Below are 10,992 nucleotides of genomic sequence, written 5' to 3'. Positions count from 1 at the left end.
GATGAAGACTTTGCACGTCGCACCATTCAAGGCTATGGGCCGTGAGTTGAGCTATTGTTCATCAAAGCCTTCTGCATTCCAAACTCCAAATCGAGGCAAAACTCTGACTACAGATCATGATAATAAATACACAGATTATACTAAATAACCTACATCATACAGGCCGTATATGTTCCTCCATGGGCCTCAATGGGGACATGATAATATTTCATTACAAAATCTGTTTCCTGTAAAAATATGGCTGAAAAATGGACTAATTCTAACATGAACAAATCGATCATAGAATTTACAGTGCAGAAGGAGGCCATTCGGCCCATCGAGTCTGCACCGGCTCTTGGAAAGTGCACCCTACGCAAGGTCCGCACCTTCACCCTATCTCCATAACCCAGTAACCTCACCCCAAACTAAGGTCAATTTATCATGGCCGATTCACCACCTTGCACATCTTTGGACTGTGGGAGGAAACCGGAGCACCCGGAGGAAACCCACGCAGACACGGGGAGGATGTGCAGACTCCGCACAGACAGTGACCCAAGCCGGAATCGACCCTGGGACCCTGGAGCTGTGAAGAAATTGTACTAAACACTATGCTACGTGCTGCCTACGGTAGGCATATTGAACTATTTGGTATGTCCCTGTAAACTGTAATATTGTCATACCAGTTAGCCAGTTGGATAGGCTGATAAAACGCTGAAGGGAGTTGCAGCACCCTGGGCGTAATAATTGGTCTCGACCAGAAGGCAAGTGGACAGCAAGACAGTGCGGAATGAATTATAACCCAGAACCAGGAAGAGTATTGACCAGTACGGCTACGGCAGTACAGACACTGATCACAGGCCTGTCCAAGTTTATATACATATTTGGAACAACATGAATCCATTACCCGGTCTGCTGTACAGATTCCCACATGTAATTCACAAAGTACAGGTTGTACTCATCGGATTTTATAATTACAGAATGAGGAAAATTTATACTCCTGCGCCAAACATTTCATTTTTACTTCATTAAGTGTTACTGACGCCCGAGTATTGTGGGGTTCGTCGCACTGTGGTCGTTATTTGGCTAATTAGTCACAGATCCGGATATAACAGTGAGAACTTTCAGAACAGATCGTCCATGATAAAGATCTGAAATATCTAGATGCCGGTCGACGCATTCAGAGGTGCTTGTTCTTTTAAGCTCTTATGGAACGGCATCAGATCATTGGATTCCCTGGGTCCAACTAAAGGTATCTTTTCCAGCTGTTAGGACGAGTGTGAGCAGTTGTCTCAGCTGAAGATGCTTCCGGAGATAAGACCTCGTGTTCGACTTCAATCATTTGCGAAGCAAATTCCGTTTTGGAAACTCGGTGTTGATTTGAAAACGTGTCTCTGCTGGAGGAAACCCGGCTCAGCTTTACATTGTCAGCTCACGGCAGCCCTTCACTTTCACTCCTCCTCAGAGCCAGGCTCTGCAGTGAGCTAAACAAGGGCTTCCATCTGGGGACATGGGCTCCAGCACAGGGGACATTGCGGTAGGAATCAATCACATTTGACATCAGTTTCCAGTGAGGCCAACTTTGCAACTGCTTTCATTCGGTCAGGTTTTTGTACTTGAACTGGCAGGGCTAAGTTCCCCTTTCCACTGCAGCACGGCATCCGCTGGAGCTTCCCCTGGTTGCAGAAGCAGCAGGAGAGGCTGAATTTGTGAGGCTGCGTTCTCAGGAGCAGGAACTGCCCATCGGCCCAAGCTGTGTGTGAGCGACTGATTTCTTATGTCTCTCCGCGACAGTATGATCCTCACCTGCCTTAATGGGAGCTGCATAGAAGTAAAAAGAACATAGCAGTTTATTTTGCATTTGTAAGCTGATGTTAGTAACGCGAGCTATTGATCCCAGTTAAATAAGCACATAAAACAGTTCAAATGCTGCGGGAAGGAGCCTGGTGTCCAGTTGCAAAGCTGGACGAGCAGCCGGCAGGCGTGCCGAGGATAGAATCCCCTCCTTCCATCCTCAATGATTCTCAGATTGGATGTTTTTCAGGAAACCGGATCACACAGCAGTTGGCCGGAACAGCGTGTCCTCCGAAACATATTGAATTTCAGCTCAGAATCCTCCTCGCAATCAACACGAGTGACTGTTGCCTCCTTCTGACCTCCAGTAAGTGAAATATTTCTGGGCTCTGTGGCAATAATTTTGGAAAGGCACCATTGGCAATAATCACTGTATATAGATACATCACTTCGACTAATCTTAACAGGACCTAATCATCAGTATATGCAGTGAAATATCTTGAATGTTGGACGGGATTGTCAGAGGAACGATACCTCATTCAAATGTACAAAGAATATAATTCCATAACTTCAACCGGGACAATTTAAATTCAATGGATTGAAGTATCAGGATTGGAAACATAACTGATCTCCTAGAATGCACAGAATTTTCAGTGCAGAAGAAGGTCGTTCGGTGCATTGTGCCTCCGCCTGTGCCGAGAAAGAGGGCACTGAAACTCATGCCTCCACATCATATTCACATCACCCAGTAACCATACTAGCGTTTTAAATTAGAGTACCCAAATCAGGTTTTTCCAATTAAGGGGCAATTTAGCGCGGCCAATCCACCGAGCCTGCACATCTTTGGGTTGTGGGGGCGAAACCCACGCAGACACGGGGAGAATGTGTCGATTCCAGCGGGAGCGGAGCAGGTGAGTCAAAGTCAGCGGGAGCAGTGCGCAAGTGGGGCGAAATTCTCCTACCCGCCCCGCCACATTTCAGCCCCGACCGGCCGGCGGGAGTCTCCGTAACACCGGCCGGTCAATGGGGTTTCCCATTGTGGGGCAGCCCCACGCCGTCGGGAAACCCCCCCCCCGGGCGCCGGCAAAATGGAGACTCCCGCCGGCGGAGAATGACGCCCGTGATTTCTGGGAGGTAAGTCTCTCCTTTAAAAACACTTGTCTTTGCAGGAGCAGGCCAGTCGATTTCAGCGGGAGCGGAGCAGGTGAGTCAATTTCAGCGGGAGCAGTGCGCAAGTGATTTCTGGGAGACCTTCACAGGAGCAGGCTAGTCAATTTCAGCGGTAAACACTTACCTGGTGCCTTTTTTGGTCCCTCTTTGCTGTTTTAAGTGTTTTAAGGCGGGAACAGGAAGTTCGACCCGCGGACTTCTGGGAAGACCCTCACCAATAAATTCTGGTGGAGAGGAAACCCGAGACACTACACGTGTAGTGTCTCCCACCCGCCCTCCTCCTCTAACCTAATAATAAAACCCATTGGTCTGAGGTAAGTGCCATATTATATTATTATTATTTTTAAAAAAAATTTAAGTTAGTTGTTAGCCAGATCTTGGTAGAAAGTTAGAGGGATGGCAGGGAAGGGAGTGCAATGTTCCTCCTGCAGGATGTTTGAGGTGAGGGATGCCGTTAGTGTCCCTGCTGATTTTACCTGCAGGAAGTGCAGCCATCTCCAGCTCCTCCTAGACCGAGTTAGGGAACTGGAGCTGGAGTTGGAAGAGCTTTGGATCATTCGGGAGGCAGAGGGGGTCATAGATAGCAGCTTCAGGGAATTAGTTACACCAAAGATTGGAGATAGATGGGTAACTGTAAGAAGGACTGGGAAGAAGCAGTCAGTGCAGGGATCCCCTGCGGTCGTTCCCCTGAGAAACAAGTATACCGCTTTGGATACTTGTGGGGGGGACGACTTACCAGGGGTAAGCCATTGGGTGCAGGCCTCTGGCACGGAGTCTGTCCCTGTTGCTCAGAAGGGAAGGGGGGAGAGGAGCAGAGCATTAGTAATTAAAGAGTGCATTGCCTTGGCCACTCTGTACAGGGACACGTTTAGTGAAAGGATTTTTTCCATTTTGATCCAGTGAAAAGCGAAAATAATGTGATTTCGAAAAGATCTCTAATATTCATTAATTGTAGCTTATAATATGCAATCTACACCATAAAGGCGGCGTCTGTTTCCTGACGCAGACGTCTAGGTCGACATGAAAATATAAAATAATACTGCTGCAAAATAGTGCAACAATAAGTTGGTTCTAATTCTAAACTCTAACTTATAAGACAGTGCAACTATCATTACTGTCCAAAAACCTACAGGATTGGCATATACCCAATACCAAATGACTGGTCATTTGATGGAGATATTAGAAATAGGCGAACACATAGGAGCAGGGTAATATTGATTCCAATAACAGGCCTCATCTAGTTGGCTGTTAAAGTGGTCAGTGCCACAGTAAAGGTATAAATATACTGATGAATCTGGAATGTATGCAACTGCAGCAAATTTAACATATAGGAACTGATTCATGCACGGCTCTGTATATCTTCATGGCAATATAAAACATACAGATACTAATCGTACAGGTTCCGTCTAGATATTCATACTTAGAATGTAAATATACATTGAACTCATGGGCATACATAACTGCATTATAAGTATGATTTATACTCAGCCACCCAATATTTCATTATCATGGCTACTAAGTTCAGACCAAGATGGCACGATATGCTCTCGGTAGCCCTTGGAACACCAATTGTTCCATAAGTCACAGATATTAGCATATGACAAGCAACACAACAAAACCAGTGCTGCAAGTTTGACAGGTCGCAGGACTATCTCCTCGGAGTGCCGCATATTTTCGAGACGCAACGCTTCTTATGGTGCGGAATAATATCTTTCTAGCCTTTGGGATGGTGTAAAGTATTGGCAGGAGCGAGGCGGAGTCGGAAAAAGCCCACGAGGTTCAAGGCCCCTGATGGGCCCGATTTTAGGCTTCAGTAATTTGTCAGCCGAAACATGCTTTTGCGAAACGCTGCGGGGACTTGAATAATTAGTTGTGCAACATGACATCTGATTCAGCTATCAGAATGTGCAGTGAGCACAGTCCATCACTCTCGATTCCACCTTTGCGTTTCGACAACTTGGCGCTGCAGGAAGTTAAACAGGAACGTCCATCTGGGCCATAACTGAGCTCGAACAAAGGTGACATTGAGGTTGGAGTAAGTCATAATTTAAACGCCTTTTACCTTAGTCCCTCCAGCCAACTGTATCACTGTTTATATCGGATCAGCGTCTTTATTTAGTTGGGTACGAAGTCTTACAACACCAGGTTAAAGTCCAACAGGTTTGTTTCGATGTCACTAGCTTTCGGAGCGCTGCTCCTTCCTCGGGTAAATTTATTTAGTTGGCGAGCAGCACAATTGCCAAGCAATACAAGGTTTGGGGAATTAATTGGTTATGTCTCAGACTTTAAATGTTGATGCCAACCTTCCTAAACGCAATCTGCATAATCTGCAAAGAGCAGTGAGTTTGCTGCCTCCTCGTGTTTGATTTGTATTTGACAATTGCTATCATTAACGCGAGCTAACGGCTTGGAAATGTAGAAGTAATCTATGCATAACTGTTCAAAGGGAAGGAGAGCCCTTCATGGCCAATGCAAACGTCCCTACCGACAGAACTGACTCCTTCCATGCTCACTGAAGCTCTGATTCATTTCTTCAGGAAACTGCAGCACACAAGAGCTGATCGGAAGAGGATGTCCTCACAAGGGAATTCAATTTCAGCTGTAGATTTGTAATAGGCATGGGTACCTTTTGCCTCCTTCTACTCATTGGTACGTAAAAGATAAACACGTCGTGTATGAGAACAATAAGCAGTGTTGGGGCAGCACGGTGGCACAATGGCTAGCACTGGTGTCACACGGCGCCGACGTCCCAGATTCGATCCTGATTCTGGGTCACTGTCCGTCTGGAGTTTGCACATTCTCCCCGTGTTTGCGCCCCCACAACCCAAAGAATTGGGTTGGAGACATGGATAGAGCAGGGACAGGAATGGATGTTGCAGGTTCCGGGGTTTAGGTGTTTTAGTAAGCTCAGAGAAGGAGGTAAAAGAGGGGGACGTGTGGCGCTGCTAGTCAAGAGCAGTATTACGGTGGCGGAGAGGATGCTAGATGGGGACTCTTCTTCCGAGGTAGTATGGGCTGAAGTTAGAAACAGGAAAGGAGAGGTCACCCTTTTGGGAGTTTTTTTATAGGCCTCCTAATAGTTCTAGGGATGTAGAGGAAAGGATGGCGAAGATGATTCTGGATAAGAGCGAAAGTAACAGGGTAGTTATTATGGGAGACTTTAACTTTACATAGAACATAGAACAATACAGCGCAGTACAGGCCCTTCGGCCCACGATGTTGCACCGAAACAAAAGCCATCTAACCTACACTATACCATTATCATCCATATGTTTATCCAATAAACTTTTAAATGCCCTCAATGCCTTTCCAAATATTGACTGGAAAAGATATAGTTTGAGTACAATAGATGGGTCGTTTTTTGTACAGTGTGTGCAGGAGGGTTTCCTGAAACAATATGTTGACAGGCCAACAAGAGGCTAGGCCACGTTGGATTTGGTTTTGGGTAATGAACCAGGCCAGGTGTTGGATTTGGAGGTAGGAGAGCACTTTGGGGACAGTGACCACAATTCGGTGACGTTTACGTTAATGATGGAAAGGGAAAAGTATACACCGCAGGGCAAGAGTTATAGCTGGGGGAAGGGCAATTATGATGCCATTAGACGTGACTTGGGGGGGATAAGGTGGAGAAGTAGGCTGCAAGTGTTGGGCACACTGGATAAGTGGGGCTTGTTCAAGGATCAGCTACTGCGTGTTCTTGATAAGTATGTACCGGTCAGGCAGGGAGGAAGGCGTCGAGCGAGGGAACCATGGTTTACCAAGGAAGTGGAATCTCTTGTTAAGAGGAAGAAGGAGGCCTATGTGAAGATGAGGTGTGAAGTTTCAGTTGGGGCGATGGATAGTTACAAGGTAGCGAGGAAGGATCTAAAGAGAGAGCTAAGACGAGCAAGGAGGGGACATGAGAAGTATTTGGCAGGAAGGATCAAGGAAAACCCAAAAGCTTTCTATAGGTATGTCAGGAATAAGCGAATGACTAGGGAAAGAGTAGGACCAGTCAAGGACAGGGATGGGAAATTGTGTGTGGAGTCTGAAGAGATAGGCGAGATACTAAATGAATATTTTTTGTCAGTATTCACTCAGGAAAAAGATAATGTTGTGGAGGAGAATGCTGAGCCCCAGGCTAATAGATTAGATGGCATTGAGGTACGTAGGGAAGAGGTGTTGGCAATTCTGGACAGGCTGAAAATAGATAAGCCCCCGGGACCTGATGGGATTTATCCTAGGATTCTCTGGGAGGCCAGGGAAGAGATTGCTGGACCTTTGGCTTTGATTTTATGTCATCATTGGCTACAGGAATAGTGCCAGAGGACTGGAGGACAGCAAATGTGGTCCCTTTGTTCAAAAAGGGGAGCAGAGAAAACCCCGGCAACTATAGGCCGGTGAGCCTCACGTCTGTAGTGGGTAAAGTCTTGGAGGGGATTATAAGAGACAAGATTTATAATCATCTAGATAGGAATAATATGATCAGGGATAGTCAGCATGGCTTTGTGAAGGGTAAGTCATGCCTCACAAACCTTATTGAGTTCTTTGAGAAGGTGACTGAACCGGTAGATGAGGGTAGAGCAGTTGATGTGGTGTATATGGATTTCAGCAAAGCGTTTGATAATGTTCCCCACGGTAGGCTATTGCAGAAAATACGGAGGCTGGGGATTGAGGGTGATTTAGAGATGTGGATCAGAAATTGGCTAGCTGAAAGAAGACAGAGGGTGGTGGTTGATGGGAAATGTTCAGAATGGAGTTCAGTCACAAGTGGAGTACCACAAGGATCTGTTCTGGGGCCGTTGCTGTTTGTCATTTTTATCAATGACCTAGAGGAAGGCGCAGAAGGGTGGGTGAGTAAATTTGCAGATGATACTAAAGTCGGTGGTGTTGTCGATAGTGTGGAAGGAAGTAGCAAGTTACAGAGGGATATAGATAAGCTGCAGAGCTGGGCTGAGAGGTGGCAAATGGAGTTTAATGTAGAGAAGTGTGAGGTGATTCACTTTGGAAGGAATAACAGGAATGCGGAATATTTGGCTAATGGTAAAGTTCTTGAAAGTGTGGATGAGCAGAGGGATCTAGGTGTCCATGTACATAGATCCCTGAAAGTTGCCACCCAGGTTCATAAGGTTGTGAAGAAGGCCTATGGAGTGTTGGCCTTTATTGGTAGAGGGATTGAGTTCCGGAGTCGGGAGGTCATGTTGCAGCTGTACAGCACTCTGGTACGGCCGCATTTGGAGTATTGCGTACAGTTCTGGTCACCGCATTATAGGAAGGACGTGGAGGCTTTGGAGCGGGTGCAGAGGAGATTTACCAGGATGTTGCCTGGTATGGAGGGAAAATCTTATGAGGAAAGGCTGATGGACTTGAGGTTGTTTTCGTTGGAGAGAAGAAGGTTAAGAGGAGACTTAATAGAGGCATACAAAATGATCAGGGGGTTGGATAGGGTGGACAGAGAGAGCCTTCTCCCGCGGATGGAAATGGCTGGCACGAGGGGACATAATTTTAAACTGAGGGGTAATAGATATAGGACAGAGGTCAGAGGGAGGTTCTTTACGCAAAGAGTAGTGAGGCCGTGGAATGCCCTACCTGCTACAGTAGTGAACTCGCCAACATTGAGGGCATTTAAAAGTTTATTGGATAAACATATGGATGATAATGGCATAATGGTTTTTGTTTCGGTGCAACATCGTGGGCCGAAGGGCCTGTACTGCGCTGTATTGTTCTATGTTCTATGTTCTAATTGCAGGGTAGGTGGATTAGCCACGCGAAATTGCCCCTTAATTGGAAACAATGAATCGGATACTCTAAATGTATTTAAAAAGAAATAACATTAATCAGTGTTAAAACGCCCATTCTTTTGGGCAGAGCTAATTTACTCCGAATTGAATCTTCACGTTGAGTATTCACTTCAAATGTCTGTAACAGGGACGACAGCATAATTTGAATGCGACTGGAACACGGGGACTAATAGTCCGAGAATACAATTCTATAACGCGTCTGTGGTAATATAAATACAATTAATTGACAAACCTGGAAATAATATGTAACTTTTCACGATAACATTAATTAGGCAATGAAATAGAACCATCAAGCTTTTAAATGTTACGCCACATATAGAAATAAAGACAATTCATAGACTCCTTTCAATGGAGAATGCGGCCATTCGGCCCATCATGTCTGCAGGAACTCTCCGAAAGAGCACCCTACACGGGGCCAACCCCTTTGCCCTGCCCACGTAATTCCACGTTTGGAAATTCAAGGGCAATTTTGCATGGCCAGTACACCTAACCAGCACATACTTGACATGTGGGAAGAAATCAGAGCACACGGAAGTGAAGCACGCAGACATGTGGGGAATGTGCACACTCAAAGAACAAAGAACAAATAAATTTACTGCACAGGAACAGGCCCTTCGGCCCTCCAAGCCCGTGCCGACCATGCTGCACATCTGAACTAAAACCCCCGACACTTCTGAGGACCATATCCCTCTATTCCCGTCCTATTCATGGAGTTTGCTGGTGGAGCACTGGAAGTGTCAGCTTCCACTCCTTCCCCCGGCAGTGAGTTCCAGGCACCCACCACCCTTTGTGTAAAATACTTGCCTCCTACATTAGCTTTAAACCTTGCCCCATGCAACATAAAACGATGCCCCCTAGTAATTGACTCTTCCACCCTGGAAAACGACCGGACAAAGGACAATTTTAATGACACCTCGAGTGTATTAAGAAGGTCCAAGAGGAAAAGGGAACAACCTGCTGGTCTAAACTTGTAAACAATAATAACCTATAATTCTCTAATTGTGATATTAGTATATCTGTCATGACATTGAACATGACAGACAAAAATTAATTCCCGTACATGTATTAAACGTTTGAAAGTGTTTCAAACATTTTTCAAAGAAAAGTGGATGTTACATTACGCAGAATGTCAAGTATATAAAGGGTTAATGTAATATCATAACTGGCCACCAGATGGAGCTGGGAATAGAATTTTATGAAGCACTGACTCGAAGACAGTCACCTGAGCTGTGAAAGGAACCACTTTACCATTGTGCCGCTCTTTACAATTACAAATTGAAGCACCAATTAGCCTTTCCAGTCGATTCAGCCAACACAGCCATTCAATATGATACGGGCAGATCCCAAAACTCAGCGTCATATCGCCAAGTACTCCCGAAACCACTGACGCATTTAATTTCTAGGAGTGTATCTATTTCCTTCCCACATGCATTATGCGAATGACACCGCATAGCCTTGTGTTGTGCCGAATTCCACACGCTCACCAGCCTCTGCGAGGAGTAAGTACTCCACATCTGAGGCCTCATTCTGAGATTTTTCGTTTCCTGAGACCGTGGCCAACTCTTCTAGATCACGCAGACGAGGAAACGTAATTTGTGTTTCAATTCTGACCCCCGCCCGTCAGAATTGTATTCGTTTCATTCAGATCCCCGCTCATTCTTGCACACTCCATTGATTGCCATTTCCCGTACCACAATCCTGCCATCACAATAATAAATCGGGGGAACCTTCAGTACAAGTTCTCTGCTGAATGTAGATAATTTATAAGAGACGGCGACCAATTTGTCGCAAAATACTGAACATCATAGTTTTGAACCTTCGACTACTGTTTTAAACTCCACGGCGGCAAATTGGCGCTGTGGCGAGTACTGCTGCCTCACGGGGCTGAGGTCCGGGTTTAATCCCAGGCCCGGCTCACTTTTTGTGTGGAGTTTGCACATTCTCCCCGTCTGCATGTGTCTCACCCGCACAACCCAAAGATGTGCATGGTAGTTAGATTGGCCACGCTAAATTGCCCCTTAATTGGGAAAAAAAAGAATCGGTTACTCTAAATTTATTTTTATAAAATAAAATAAACTCCACTTGAAAATAAAACACTCCCCCCCCCCCCCACACTCATTAAGACCCCCATCTTTGACATTCTAAGGCCTACAGCTCTCTTATAGAATCATAGAAGTTTACAGCATGGAAACAGGCCCTTCGGCCCAACCAGTCCATGCCGCCCAGTTTTTACCATTAAGCTAGTCCCAGTTGCCCGCACTTGGCCCATAAC

The 10,992-nt window shown here is 45.7% G+C and overlaps 1 protein-coding gene across 1 annotated transcript in view; it reads left to right on the top strand.

The window, feature by feature from the left end:
• The first annotated feature begins 1,008 nt into the window (after window positions 1-1,008).
• The window catches only part of LOC140406126 (Fc receptor-like protein 2), a 45,718-nt gene continuing 35,734 nt past the window's right edge, over window positions 1,009-10,992 (top strand). The window contains exons 1-3 of the mRNA XM_072494275.1: window positions 1,009-1,513; window positions 2,021-2,137; window positions 5,478-5,589. Coding sequence (XP_072350376.1) covers window positions 5,559-5,589 — 31 coding nt within the window. The 5' untranslated portion in view covers window positions 1,009-1,513; window positions 2,021-2,137; window positions 5,478-5,558. The remainder of the gene's footprint in view (window positions 1,514-2,020; window positions 2,138-5,477; window positions 5,590-10,992) is intronic.

The sequence above is a fragment of the Scyliorhinus torazame genome, unplaced genomic scaffold (assembly GCF_047496885.1).
Source record: "Scyliorhinus torazame isolate Kashiwa2021f unplaced genomic scaffold, sScyTor2.1 scaffold_272, whole genome shotgun sequence".
Taxonomy (NCBI): Eukaryota; Metazoa; Chordata; class Chondrichthyes; order Carcharhiniformes; family Scyliorhinidae; genus Scyliorhinus; species Scyliorhinus torazame.
Note: the sequence above shows the minus strand (reverse complement) of the source record. Positions and strands in the feature narration are given on the sequence as shown.